At 21.6% G+C, this 15,286-nt stretch overlaps 1 protein-coding gene across 5 annotated transcripts in view; it reads right to left on the reverse strand.

Annotated features, from left to right (window-relative positions):
• The window catches only part of LOC122509202, a 46,109-nt gene extending 31,071 nt beyond the window's left edge, over positions 1 to 15,038 (reverse strand). For 3 of the 5 annotated variants that reach the window (XM_043623051.1, XM_043623052.1, XM_043623049.1), the window contains exons 1-2: positions 6,028 to 6,327; positions 90 to 607 (exon numbers count right to left, since the gene is read on the reverse strand). In XM_043623051.1, the coding sequence (XP_043478986.1) occupies positions 90 to 270 (181 nt within the window). In that variant the 5' untranslated portion in view covers positions 271 to 607; positions 6,028 to 6,327. Of the gene's footprint in view, positions 1 to 89; positions 632 to 6,027; positions 6,328 to 8,646; positions 8,690 to 14,707 lie in introns of those variants that run through there. The other 2 variants (XM_043623053.1, XM_043623050.1) reach the window with 2 other exon arrangements.
• Positions 15,039 to 15,286: the final 248 nt, after the last annotated feature.

A 15,286-nucleotide genomic window follows, 5' to 3' on the forward strand; every position in this document is an offset into this window, starting at 1 on the left:
AATGTTTTTGACAAAATCTTCGTAAGAAGAATAATTTTCAAAGATTGAATTTATAATTGTAGAAAGATATTGTTCGATATTGATCTTACGTTTTAGAGAACAGCATTTGCATTTGTCATTGGACTTCCGGCTTTGTCGCCGATCTCGACGCTTTCGTTTATTGCAACATGGCTGTGGCGGTCGTGTTTGAGTTTGTAAAGGGGAACTAACTCGCCCCACAGAGAACTCTGCTATCTTCATGATGACGCAAAGTAGAAGCACTAGCATCATTTGAAAATCCTTCACTAAAAGCGTTTCTTCACTAAAGCATAGTTGATTTTCAACTATACTTTATTTCACTCTTTTTTTCTTGTTCTACTTTTTGAGAATCTTCTATAATCTCCTATTCTCTTTTACGTTTTCGTTTTAATGTTTTATAAAGCACTTTTCTGTTTTTTTTTCGGATACGAGCAGAGGAAAAATAAGAACTTTAAAACACTGGTAAATGTTTGAAAAATGGATGATCCAGTCTCCTCATGACTGTGAAGATTCTATTGCATTTCATGTGATCACTGGCGATGATCACGCTGACGTCACTCAATTAAACTCATAAACGCACTGCTGTATACTTGAACAAAGACCCTAATTACATCTGGAATTGAGAGTTCTAAAGTTGCATAGAGGGGTTTCGAGTTTCTGTCTACTTTGTGAATCATAAAAATGCAGTCCTTAGCTTTTTTTCTTCAAAAGAAAGGGAGTTTCATTTTTCTGTTTAGTTTGCAACTATTTCATTTCAAAACAATAGGTGTTTGACATTTTTCAGGAAGGAGAAATTTCCCTCTTTATTTCGATTTTACCGTTAAATGAGTAAAAAAAAATTCGTTGGGATTTGAAAAGAAAAAAATTTATAATTTTGGAAAATTTTTTCTACTTTGATTTAACTGGTAAATAAGTAGAAAAACAATAAAAATTCTATCTGAATTATTGATCAGAATTTCCGATCGTTGGGATTTGAGAATTAAATATATAAATTTATTTTGTTTTCATTGAAATATTAAAATTCAATTTTAATTACTTTTTATTTAATTCATTTAAGGAAGAACTAGACAAACAATCGGAACAAAAGTTAATCCAATGTCATAATTTCGTATTTTAAAAGAAAAAGACACTTTAATTTTTCAATTGTTTAGGTGAAAGCGAAAAGAATTCAGGCCTCGAATATTTTTTCGACTTATTTTCAAAAATTGCGACTTTCTCGACTTTTCTTCCAAGTTTTGCCACAAAAACCATATTTTTGGTATAAAATGCAATATATTACGATTTTTATAGTGTAAAAAGTATAAATATAGACAATCTTTCAAAAATTATTTTTGAATGATTTTTCTAATTAAATTTTTGAAATATACAATTAAAAAATTTTCCAATAATTGAAATTTTGTAAAATTTAACTAAAAATAATTGATTTTTCCTCAAGTATTTTATTACAATTTTTGAAAATCAACGTTTGAGGAGTTTTAATTGTAAAATTTGAAAATAATTGAATTCTCAAAAATTTTAATGAAAAATCTTCAAGTTTAAATTTATAAATATGAAAATTAATCAAAATTAGCTTCTAAAAATTATATTAAAATATTTTTGAAAAAGTAATACTTATAGAATTTTTTCCTTGTAATTTTTTAAAATTCAATTTTTTTTTTAATAATTTCAATTACATATTTCCGAAAATTCAAATACGTACAAAAAATAATAACATTAAAATTTTTTAGTATTATTTTTAACACTTTGGAGAAAACAATCATGGTGAATATTTTTTATTAAAATTCAACAAAAAATTAGTTTCTTTTAAATTGTACAAAAATTCATAAAAGAAATTCAATTATTTTCGTAACATTACATTGCAATATTTTTAAAACACTGAGTCTTATAATTGTTTCATTATAATTTTTTAAGATTCATTTTTATTAGATTTATTTTGTTCGAAGATAATTATCTTCGAAAAAAATAAATTAAAGTTTTTTTTAATTTACTTTTTTAGACATTTTAAAATTTTGGAGAAATCATGTTCATTTTTAAAATTAAAATTCTTCATAAAAATTTGATTATTTCTTTTTATATTTTTCAAAAATTCAATTATTGTTAACAGATTTTACTAAATTTCAATTATTTGTAAATTTTTCAATTGTATAAATTAAAAACCTATAAACTTTCAAAAATTATTTAAATATATTTAAAATATTAATTTTAAGAATTTCTTTATTATAATTTTTTAAAAATCAGTTACTTTCAACATTTTTGGTTAAATATTTTCAGTAATTCATCTTAATAACTTTTATAAAAAAGAACTATGTATAAACAGTTACAGTTACAATAATTATGGTAAATTGAATGTTTGTATTTAAATATAAGAAAATAGTTAATAAGAAATATTTCTTATTGACAAAGAATTGTAATTTTTATTCAAACGCAACTTTTAATCGTTTAAAATGTTGAAAATAAAAATGTACACCATTCAACCAAAACAAATTTAAAATTTAATTTGTCTTTTTCGGTTAAAATAGGAAATTATGACATTGAACTAACTTTTGTTTTGACTGTCCATCAGATTCTTCCTTAATTCGTTTCATTATTTATTTCATTTAGTTAATTTCATTATTATTTATTTAATTCATTTCATTATTTATTTCATTTTATTCATTTCATTATTTAATTATACTTTATTAAATGTAAATATGAGGGTCATAAGAGTAGTTTTTTTTACTGCGCACTCTTTTGAATTTGAAAAATTAATCTAAACTTTTTGTTACTTTTTATGAAGCAGACACTATTACAGGTATATTATTTTTTCTATTAGAATTCCATATTTCGAACCATATCTCTCCCTTTCTCTCTTAACGTGCATTCTTTTATTTTCAAAACACAATTCTGACTCAACAAATAAGCAGAATTTTGACTTATGTATCATCATTTATCGAAAAAAAAATAATTCCCAGAATCACGCAAAGATTAGATCTAGATTAGAAATTTTTTCTCCCAATTCTTTGAAAACTTATTTCAGATTATTCCCATTTATAAGAAAAGAAGAAAAATAAAATTCGGTACCTACAAAAAATTGATAAGAAATGTATTAAAAATTTACGATTTAGATTAATTAACGAAATAAAACATGTTAATGCAAATAAAAATGTTAGGAAGGAATTTTTATTGATTTTTTTATGATAATTTTTTAAAATACAGTTAAACTGTTGTGAGGAATTAAATTTTAATTGCGGTATTGAAAATAATTGAATAATTTTAAAAAGAATTTTGTTACAAACTTTTGTAATAATTCAATTACTAAGAAGAATTTTATTATTTATGAAAATAATTGAATTATTATAAAGAATTTTATCAAAAATTTCTGAAAATAATTAAATTCATAAGAAGAATTTTATTGAAATTTTTAAAAAGTAATTAAATTCCTGTAAAGAGTTTTATTATTTATGAAAATAATTAAATTATTTTAAACAATTTTATTAAAATTTGTGAAAATAATTAAATTATTTGGATTGTTTATGTTAACATTTTTGTAAATAATATTGAATTATTTAATAATAATTGAATTACAGTGAAGAATTTTATTAAATTTTTTAATAATAATTTAATTCCAGTGAAGAATTTTATTATTTCTAAAAATAATTGAATTCTTGCTGTCAATTTTATTAAAAATTAAAATTAAATACTTTAAAGAATTTTATAAAAAATTTTGAAAATAATTCATTAGTTTCGAAGAATTTTATATAACTTTTTTGAAACATTAAAATTCTTTCGAGGAATTTAATTAAAATTGTACTGAAAATAATGAAATTTAATTATGAAAAAAATTGTGAAATTAATAAAATTATTATAGATAATTTCATTAAAAGTTTTTAAAAATTTTTAAAAATAATTTAATTCCTTTAAAGAATTTTATTATTTGAAAAAAAAGTTGAATTATTACAAATAATTTTATTACAATTTTTAAAAATTAATTAAATTCTCGTGAATAGTCTTAGGTACTATTTATGAATGTAATTGAGTTGTTTTGAAGATTTTTATAAAAATTTGTATTGTAAATAATTGAATTTCTTTAAAGAATTTTATTATTTATAAATAATTTTATTAAAATTTGTGAAAATAATTAAATTATTTGGACTGTTTTTATTAACATTTTTGTAAATAATTGAATAATTGTTTTAAAGAATTTTATTAAATTTTTTTTGAATAATAATTGAATTATATATAGTGAAGAATTTTATTATTTCCGAAAATAATTGAATTCTTGCAGTGAATTTTATTAAAAATTAAAATTAAATACTTTCAAGAATTTTATAAAAAATCTCGAAAATAATTCAAATGTTTCGAAAAATTTTATAAAAACTTTTGGAAAATATTTGAATGTTTTCGAGGAATTTAATTGAAATTGTACTGAAAATAATGGAATTATAAAAAAAAATGAAATTAATGGATTTATAATAGATAATTTCATTAAAAGTTTTGAATAATTTAATTTTTTATAAATAGAATTGAATTATTATAAAAACAATTTTATTAAAATTTTTGAAAGTAATTCAATTATTTGATTTGTTTTTATTAACAATCATTATTTTTGTGAATAATTGAATTGTTTTGAAAGAATTTAAAAAAATTCTTTAATTATAATTGAAGTCATGTGAAGAATTATACTATTTCTGAATATAATAGAATTCTTGCGATGAATTTTATTAAAAATTCTTTTAAATAATTGAACCATTTGAATTATTTTTATTAAATTTTTTTTAATGTAATCAAACTCTTTCGTGGAATTTATTTAAAATTGTATTGAAAATAGTTGAAATCGTATAAAGAATTGACAATTTTTTATAAATTTTCGAGTAATATTATTAAAATTTGATAGAAAATAATTGAAATAATGGTGATGAATTTTATCAATTACATATAAAAAAATTGAATATTATTGCTAAGAATAAATTGTACTAAACTTTTTGAAAATAATTAAATTATTGCGAAGAGTTTAACTAAACTTTTTGGAAATAATTGAATATTGAGAATAATTATTATGCGATAATAATAAATGTTTTCTTATTTTTTAGTATCATTATTCAATTAATAATCAAGATGAGCAGAATCATTAAAAAAATGAATAGAAATAAAAAAGTGAGAAATATTAGAATTGACAATAACAAAATTATCTTATAAGCAATTAATCATTGGTGTTATTGTAATTAGACATTTGGTGACATTGCAAATTAATGAAAGGCGGTACACATTTAAATATTGTCATTCAGCTCGTGGATTTGAAAAAGAAATTTTTATTCACTAACTTACAAAGGGAGAACCGACGACCGGAAATTGTGTTTTGATAATGTTTTCAAATGGAATTATTAAATTAAAAAAAAAAATAATAACAACCACGAGTAGTAATCGATAATGAGTTGTTAGTACGAAGGGCAAACTCAACGTTACTGACTGTCTTTAATATCTTCTCTTGTAATAATAGCAGTTACGTCAATCGAACGCATCCAAGCGTTAAAATTGCACCAAACTGTTGAACCAATTGTGAGTAGTTAATCGAGAACAGAGAGAGCGAGAGAGACAGAGAGAGAGAGAGAGAGAAAGAGAGATGGAGGCAAACTTGATTCGTTATTCTCTTGTTAATCGAAAAATCAACGTCTGCTTCTATACTAAATTATTATTCGATTCCGTATTCATCAACAAGTCTCTAATTCTCTATTTCCTAAATAGAAAATGTCACACTTTCTTAATAAGCACAAAATAGAAACTGTTTTGAAACGTTTTAAACTCTGGAACTCTAGAACTCTCGTTTCCATTTTTTCTGCTCTCTTTCGTTTTATTATTGTATCACTTATCGGCAAAATTATTTTCCAACTAATTTTCAAATTGAATTCCCAATCTGTCATGTCAAAATTAAAGTCAAATCGTTTTATTTGTAAATTTTTAATCTTGACAAATGCGTAGTTTTTATTCGCAATTATTTACATTCATATATTATTTTAATTATTAATTGATTACTTTTGAAATTCATTTGAAAAATTGAAACTTGATGATTTTTCTATACATATTGTTTTTGATGAAATTCGCAGTCACTGATGAGGGGGGGGGGGTGAAATTGATCACTTATTCAGCAGGTTTATTGACTTTTTGGGGAAAACAAACTTTTCTTCTCTACGTTTTGAAAAAAAAAAAAATAACACACCAAAAAAGTGAATTATTTATCAATGATTATATTAATTTGTATAATCGCGAGCGCGAGTTGAGGATTTTTGATGTTTCTTATAGAACCTCAGGAAGGAAGGCCTAAGTAAAACTGCCATGATCTCGTAAAAGTCTGCGCGGGAGACTTTGCACACGTCCCGACACGACGCGGAGTTTAATCTCTATTAATAAATGCCCACATCCCTCAGAAGCGAGAATAGAGCCAGAAAACTTTTAAACTCTCAAGCTCTCATTGAATCTATCCTCACACTGTAACATTGTGAGTTTCGGTCCAGCGGGAGAGAAAACAGTCCCTTGATATATTTACATTCATGCATTGCTAGAAATTTTAATTTTTTCAAAATTCAAAATGGAGGTTCAAAAATGGCCGACAAAATATAGAAAATTTTGAATAGCCAGAAAAATAAATTCTAGACACATTTTCTCATGACAAATGACTAAAATTAGTAAACAAATAACATTTATGGCAAAATTTTACCACTATGACTAATTTAACAATATTTTAAACATTTTTTATAAACAAATTGTTTTTTTTTTAAAGTCATTGAAAAAAAATTGTTTGTTTACATATCGCTCTTATTTTGATAGTTGCAATGAATGTTGAGGATAAAAATTGTTTAACATTATTGTTTAACAATGTTGTAAACAATTTTATAAACAAATTAAGAATTGACAATAATTGAAACTGAAAAACTGTGTCTTCTTCCACCGAATTTTTTACTGTTCTCTTAATGAATCTTTAATGTGAAAATTATTGACAAAAATTATTTAACAACTTTATGAACAATTGTTATAAACAAATTTCAAATTAACAACAAGTTCATAAACTTTATAAATTTTCGTAAAATTTAAATAAAACCTTTCAAAAGGTTTTAATTTGAAATTTTACGAAATTTCAATTTTGAATGAATTTATTTAGAAATTTTAAAGAACTTAGATAAGAAGTAAAGTTTAAAGAACTTAGTTTTTTGGAAAATTTGAATAATTATTAAAATACTTTTTGAAATTAATTAAATTTTTTAATATATCTATATTAAATTGATTAAATTGTTATATAAATATAATTCTTCACAGGAATTTAATTATTTTTTTAAGTTTTAATAAAATTCTTCAAATGAATTTAATTATTTACAAATATTTTATAAATTTCTTATCAATAATTTAATTATTCTCATAAATAATCAAATTATTTATAAGGATTCAATTATTTTCATAAATAATAAAATTCTTTTTAGAAATTTAAATATTTGTAACACAATCTTAATTAAATTCTTTGAAAAATGTAATTATTTTCAAAAATTTTTATGAAAATTCGTTAAAAAAAATCAATTATTTAAAGATTTGTTGATAAAGTTCTTTATAAGAATTCAATTTTAAGAAATATTTAATTATTTTTATTATTTATTTTTGTATTTAAAAAATTGAATTTTGGTAGAATTTATTTAATTCTTATAAAACTGATTCAAAAATGAATTTTAGTTGAAAATTTAGATAATAATTGAATATTAAAAGCATTATAGTGTGGATTTTCATAAATAATTTAATTTTGAAAAGGTTTCAAATTAAAATCTTTGAAAATTTGAATTCTTCATACTTTTAATTAACAATTCTGGAGAATTAATTTTGTTGAAAAAATTTAATTGGATTGTTTTTTGAAATTATTTCAAGTTTTTATTTTCTAATATACATTGAATTCAAGAATTTCTGAATAATCGAAATTTTTGGTAAAATTGAATTGTAAATAAATGGATTTTAAAATTATCAAATAATTTTTTCAAAAATTATTAAAAATAATTGATTTAATGAAGTATTTTAGTTTAAAATTCTGGAAAATAATAATTGAATTGAAATGATAAAAATAATTTTGAAAAAGTTACAGTAACAATATTCTTATGATATATAAAATAATTATTTTATCACACGGTCATCATAAATTATTATAATTTGTTTGAATTTGAAATTTTTGAAAATTTTAATTCCTATGGAAAAATAATAATGATTAAAAAATTAAAAAATAAGTTATTCATGTTTTCTAATAATTTTACAATTAAAGAAATTCGACAATAAATGTATTAGAACATTTTTTTTGTATCTTATCATTTTTATAGTAAATCAGAATATTCTTTTTAGGGTCAGGGAAAAAGTCAAAATTTTATTCTGGAAATCAGGGAAATTAAAGCAAAATAAAATTTTTGTGTCAACCCTGAATAATAATAATAATAATTTCCTTAAAAATTAAATGTTATTTGAATAAAATTATTTAAAATTTCTAAAAAAGAATTGAATTTTGGAAGAGATTGGAATAAATTTAGAATAATTTTAACCATTCTTATTTATTTTATAATTATACTTTAAAATAACTTTTACAATAATTAATTGATAAAAAAAATGATAAATTATTGTTAAATGTCTTACCGGCGCGTTCTCCGTTGGCACGGATTATTTCTGCTGCCAGTACCTGAAAAAAATCATCAAAATTTTTTTAATTTCAAAACAAAAAAGTATTTTAAAAAATAAGGCTTTGTTATTAAAGTGTTGAAAATTAAGACCATCAAAAAGAAAAATGCCAGATGATGGAAAGAAAATTTTAAAAATAAAATTGTGCCTCTCCATTGATATGTATGTAAATAGATAAAAATTGTTTTTCTGTTTTCCACATGGGGAAGTAACAAAGAGGCGCATGAGAAGGCTAATTCTTTTTTAGGAAACGTTAGTAGGTTTAGAAAAAAAATCTTGTGAGAGAAAAAGTTTGTTGAATCATTTGCCAGGTTTTCAGACAATAAAACCAAGCAGGAGTGCATATCTATTTGAGGGTCAAAACAGGGGAGTGATGTGCGTTTAAAATAACAACTTCCATGTAAAAGATCTCGGATCGAGAGTGAGAAAGAGAGAGAGAGAGAAAGAAAGAAAAGAGAATCTGGTATACACTTCGTTTTTAGTTCAACTTACATACTTTCAAAAAGCCACCCATTCCGAAAAGAAAATAAACAATTTCGTTCGAACTGAAGGAAAACGAAAACAAAGTTACATTAACCCTTATTTTTTTCGTTTTTCATTTTAAAGTTTTTTTTAACACTCGATCTGAATTTTTTTTTTTATAGTTACGAAATCTGAAATTTGTTTCAATTTTATAATTATAATTAATAATAATAAAGTACATGTTTCGGTAATCTGTTCGCAGTTTGAAGTTAGTTGTTTGCTTTTTTGTTTCTTAAATTTTTTAAAATTTTTCTTTACAAGTATTTTCAATTTTAAAATAAATGTATTAAAAATCATCAAATTGTTGCAAAGAATATTATCAAAAAATTTGATAATAATAGAATTCCTTCAAAGAATTTTATTATTTAGGAAAATAACTGAATTCTCGCAAAGAAATTTATTAAAATTTTAAAAACTCCTAATTAAATTCTATTGAATAATTTCTTTGAATTTTTTTTTAAACTTTTTTTAATGGAGTTTCTTTAATAATTTTAATTGAAAATTTTGAAAGCAATTAAATTTTATAAAGAAGAATTTTATTAAAATTGAATTGAAAATAATTGAATTCCTTCAAAGAATTTTAGTATTTATAAAAATAGTTAAATTGTTTCGAAGAATTTATTAAAATTTTAGGAAATAATTGAAATTTATGAAAATATTTTTAAATATTTGAATTCATCTGAGGAATTCAATTGAAATATTGTTTTGAAAATAATTGAATTCCTGCAAAGAATTTTACTATTTATAAAATTAATTTTATTCTTGCGAAGAATTTTACTATTTATAAAAATAATTGAATTTTTTCGAAGGATTTATTAAAATTTTAGAAAAAAATTGAATTCTTCCCAGGAATTCAATTAAAATTGTTTTGAATTCAAAATATTTTTTTTCAATTTTAATTGAGTTATTTTTAAAAGTTTTGATACAATGTTTTATAAAAATTGAATCATTTTCACGAATAATAAATGTTTTCTATATAATTCAATTATTTTCAAAAAAGTGAAATAAAATTCTGTGAAGAATTCAATTATTATTCAAATTCAATTCTTCGAAAAAATTCAATTATTTTCGAAAAATTTGATAAAATTCTTTAGAATAATTTAATTCTTTTTAATATGAATTTAATTAAATTTCTTAAAAGGATTTAATAATTTTTTTTTATAAATAATAACATTCTTTGCGAGAATTCAATTTTTTTCAATACAATTCTATTAAAATTTCCCGAAAGGATTTAATTATCTCCAAAACTTTTAGTACAATTTTTTTGAAAGCATTTAATGATTTTTAAAAGTAATGATAAAATTTTTTATAGGAATTCAATTAATTTTAGTACAATTTTAATTATGGAAGCAATTTAATTATTTTTAAAAATTTTAATAAAATTCTCCGTAAGAATTCAATTATATTTAAAAACAATAAAATCTTCGAAAGGATTCAATTATGTTTAAAAATTTGAATAACATTCTTTGCAAGAAATTAAATAATTTTTATAAATAAAAAAAATTTTGTTACAAATCCATTAGTTTTTAAAAAGTTTAATAAAATTAAATAAAAGTATTCAATTACTTTCAAAAATTTTGATTCATTTCTTTAGAAAAATTCAATTATTTTCAATACAATTTTCATTAAATTCTGAATTCGTATTTTTACAAATTTTATTTTTTCAATTTATTATTTTTTACTTTAATATTTTCATAAATAATAAAGTTCTTCACAAAATACAATTTTTTTGCAACAGAATTTTAATAAAATTCAACCAAACAATATTCAATTATTTTCGAAAATGTGAAAAAAATTTTTGAAAGCAATTCATTTTTTTTTCAAAAATTTTAATAAAATTCATCGCAAGAATTGAATTATTTTAAGTTATAAAATTCTTTGAAGTAATTCAATTATTTTTATTAAGTGCCTCGAAAAAATTTAATTGTTTTTATAAATAATAAAATTGTTCTGAGAAATTCAGTTAGAATGTATGTAATTTTAATTAAATTCCTCGAAAGAATTTTAATAAAATTCTATGTGCAAAAATTAAAATATTTCAGATTGAAGATTTTGAAAGTTAAAGAAAACCTTATTTTGCATTAATATGAATTATTTTTTCTCCATTAATTTGACTCGTGATTTATTAAAATAATTTTCTTCATTCTAAAAAATAAATTTATTATGGTGTTCATTTATTTCCAACATGTTTGTTGGCTATTTACTAGCAAAGGATATATTTTTAATTCTCTTTTCTTTCTCTCTTTTTATTGACTATTTTTGAATCATTTACGACCGGTACCATGCACTTGCGATTAAGAGGTTTTTTTTTCTTCCTTTAATTTTTCTTTTGCCTTAAACCACAGCTCTGTAAAACGTGACTAAGCACGTAGATATTTTTGGTTGTGGTTTCCACCCGTTTTCTATAGTTTTCGTTTAATAAAATTCTACACATTTTTCAAATAAATCTATTTTTATATACTCAAAGGAAATTCTTACATCACACAGTCTTTTTTTGAAGCGATAAAATACTTAAAAAGTGAAATTTTATCGTTTTTTTATCACTTTTGTCACCGAAGAAAAAGAATGAAGGAAAATTAATTTTTTTTAAATTGAAAAAATTTTTTTTTTGAGAAGGATTTTTTTCTATTTTTTGTTTAAAATTGAGACTGGCATCTTGTCATTCAGAGCATTCTGTACATTGGCAATTGGCCAGTATTTCAAGCGAAATTGTTTCATGAAAGCATTTTAATGTGTCAGTTGAAAATTGCACTAAATTCTAGAATCTATTCTCATTATATTTTCGAATGTGAATTTTGAAAATTTTGAGGAGTTAAATTTGAAACAGGTTTTCTTGGTTTCAGTGAATAAATGAGGTTACTTCTTCATTGATTATCTCTCGTATATTTCAGTTTAGAGGGATAAATCTATCTTCGTAAATGAAAATAAAAGGGAGAAAATTAAATATTGTAACAGGGCTCGAACAAGGTCCGTAAATTTGCTTCAAGTCCGTAAAAGTCAGTTTATTTGAAAAATGGTCCGTAAAGTCCGCAATTTAATTGAAAAAGGACGAAAAGTTCGTAAATTGTTCGATATAATTTGAAGAATTTCAGAGAAATTACGAATGATTGCAGAAAAATTAAATTATTTTCAAAAGTAATAAAATTCTTCGCAAAAACTCAATTATGTTCAAAAATTTTTAAAAATTCTCGTCAAAATTTCGATTATCTTTATAAATAATAAAACTCTTCTCTGAAATTTAATTATTTTTCAAAATTTTAATCAAATTCTTGGGAAAATTTCAATTATTTTCAAAATTTTTCTCAAAATCAATGATTTTCAATATTTGCTAATTTTATATAAATTTCTTCGCAATAATACTATTTTTTTTTATAAATAAAAAAAATTTTTACAGGGATTTAATTATTTTCGTAAATACTAAAATTCTTTTAGGAATTCAATTATTTTCATAAATAATAAAACTCATTGCAAAATATCAATTATTATTTTTAATGCAATTTTAATAAAATTCCTCGAAAAATGTAATTATTCTTAAAAATTTTATTAAAATTCGTCTAAAGAATTTAATTATTTAAAAATTTGTTGCTAACATTTTTTATGGGAATATAATTTTAAGAAACATTATATTAATAAATTATTTATTTTTGTATTTAAATAATTGAATTCTCGTAGAATTTTCTAAAATAAATTGTTTTAAAAATAAAGTTCAGTTAAAATTTTAGATTATAATTAAATATTAAAGCATTATAACGTGGATTTTTATAAATAAATGAATTTTGAAAAGGTTTTAAATTAAAATCATTGAAACTCTGAATTTTTCATATTTTTAACAAACTTAATTAATTCTTTTGAAAAAATTTAATTGAATGTTTTTTGAAATTATTTCAAGTTTTTATTTTCTAATACATATTCAATGGAAGAATTTCCGAATAATTGAAATTTTGTAAAATTGAATTGTAAATAAATGAATTTGAAAATTCTCAAAGAACTTTTTCAAAAATTATTAAAAATAATGGATTTATGGAAAAATTTAAGTTAAAAACACTCGAAAAAAATTTAATTTTGGAGAAGTTAAGAATTATTGCAGAAATTCAATTATTTTCAAGAGTAATAAAATTCTTCTTAAGGATTCAATTATTTTTACTAATAATAAAATTCATAGCAGAATTTCAATTATTTTTCATACAATTTTAATTGAATTCCTTGAAAAAAGTAATTATTTTCATGCAAGTTTTAATAAAATTCGACAAAAGAATTCAATTATTTAAAAATTTGTTTAAATTCGTTATCAGAATTCAATTTTCAGAAACATTCAATTATTCAATAAATTATTTACTTTTGTATTTAAATAATTGAATTCTCGTAGAATTTTCTTATAAAAATTGATTTAAAAATGAATTTCAGTTAAAATTTTAGATTATAATTAAATATTAAAAGCAATATAGCGTGAATTTCTAGAAATAATTGAATTTTGAAATTAATTTTTTTGAAAAAGTTGAATTTAATTTTTTTTATATTATTTGATGTTTATATTTTCTAATATGCATTTAATTGAAGAATTTAGGAATAATTGAAATTTCGTGAAATTGAATATTGTAAACAAATGGATTTGAAAATTGACAAAGAAATTTTTCAAAAATTATTAAAAATAATTGATCAAAACTAGAATTTTAGTTAAAAATTTTTGAAAATAATAATTGAATTGACATGATTAAAATAGTTTTGAAGAAGTACAATATTCTTATAATATAAAATAATGATTATATCACTGGGCCATTTTTAATTATTATAAAACATGAAGAAATCGATTACTCAGAGTCTTTGACTCGGAGTTATGGTTATCTTCATGTTTTATATGAAAAAATTTAATTTATAGTTTTAAGTAAAATGTTCTCTATTTGACTCGGACTGGTTGTATTTTTGTCAGTAATTGGTCCATAATTTTTTATTTTTGGTCCGTAAAGTCCGTATTTTGAAATACTTTCACTTTTTCGAGCCCTGTAATAAGGAAATAGGTGAAAAAATCTATTGCACTATAAGACGCAACGCTTCTAAATATTCAATTGGATTTAGATCTAGAGAAATGTAGAATCAAGATTTTCTTCGAAAACTAGAATTTTTTTCAATTCGTGTTGATGGGAAATGAATTTTATTTTTAATTATTAAAAAGAGGATTTATTTTTCACATGGAAGAGAAATTATTTTATCGCGTGTAAAAAATAAATACTTTACCCGGAAGACGACATTTTATATAATATATAAAAGACTCGCGCAGCAATATTCTATTCTCGGTTATTCAAAAAATATACGTAGACACATATTGATTTTTACATTTAATTTTAATTTCCTTTTAAAGTTGAAATTGTTTTGGGATATATTCTTTAATTTGATAAAAACGATAAACTTGACTGGCAATGGCTGACACCTAGAGGTTTTTTTTTCTTTTGCTTTCTATATAATATATAGTCACCCCCGAGGAAAGTTAGTCAATACTCACGTTCATGGCAAGGAAAGCAAATCAGCCTTCAATCCTTGAAATGTCTCTTGTAAATGTCCTTTAACATGTTCACTTTTAATTCACTTTTGATTGATTATTTTTTAATTTTTCAGCACGAGGAAAATAATAACGAGGGACCAACATCGTCACCAAAAAAAATTTAGACTTAGAAGAGCATATTCTGAGTCAGTCACAAGGAGCCCCTCCCAGAAATGCAACAACCCTCATTTCTTCTTTAGCGCGCATGCTCTAATTTCTCGATATCAAAAAGGGATGATCAACTCGCAAGATACTTCGGGGATTTCCCCTCGATTCACTCCCGGTCCCGTAAGTCCCCTATCAAATATCTTTTTTAAGTCAACATTGTTGTTATGTTGAAAATTATTTTTTTATACAACGTGATTAGCATATAAAATTGCACTTAAGGATTTCCTAAAGAGAAACTTTAAGAAATCAAGAGAAACTTTAATCAAAATTTCTAATAGTAAAAATTAAAAGAGAATCTAAAAATCTATTAATAAAATTTTTTAAACTATATAAAGAAATTAAATTTTAAGGGGGAAATTTTAACTACTTTAT

This window comes from Leptopilina heterotoma, unplaced genomic scaffold (assembly GCF_015476425.1).
Source record: "Leptopilina heterotoma isolate Lh14 unplaced genomic scaffold, ASM1547642v1 Lhet_6, whole genome shotgun sequence".
Classification (NCBI taxonomy): domain Eukaryota; kingdom Metazoa; phylum Arthropoda; class Insecta; order Hymenoptera; family Figitidae; genus Leptopilina; species Leptopilina heterotoma.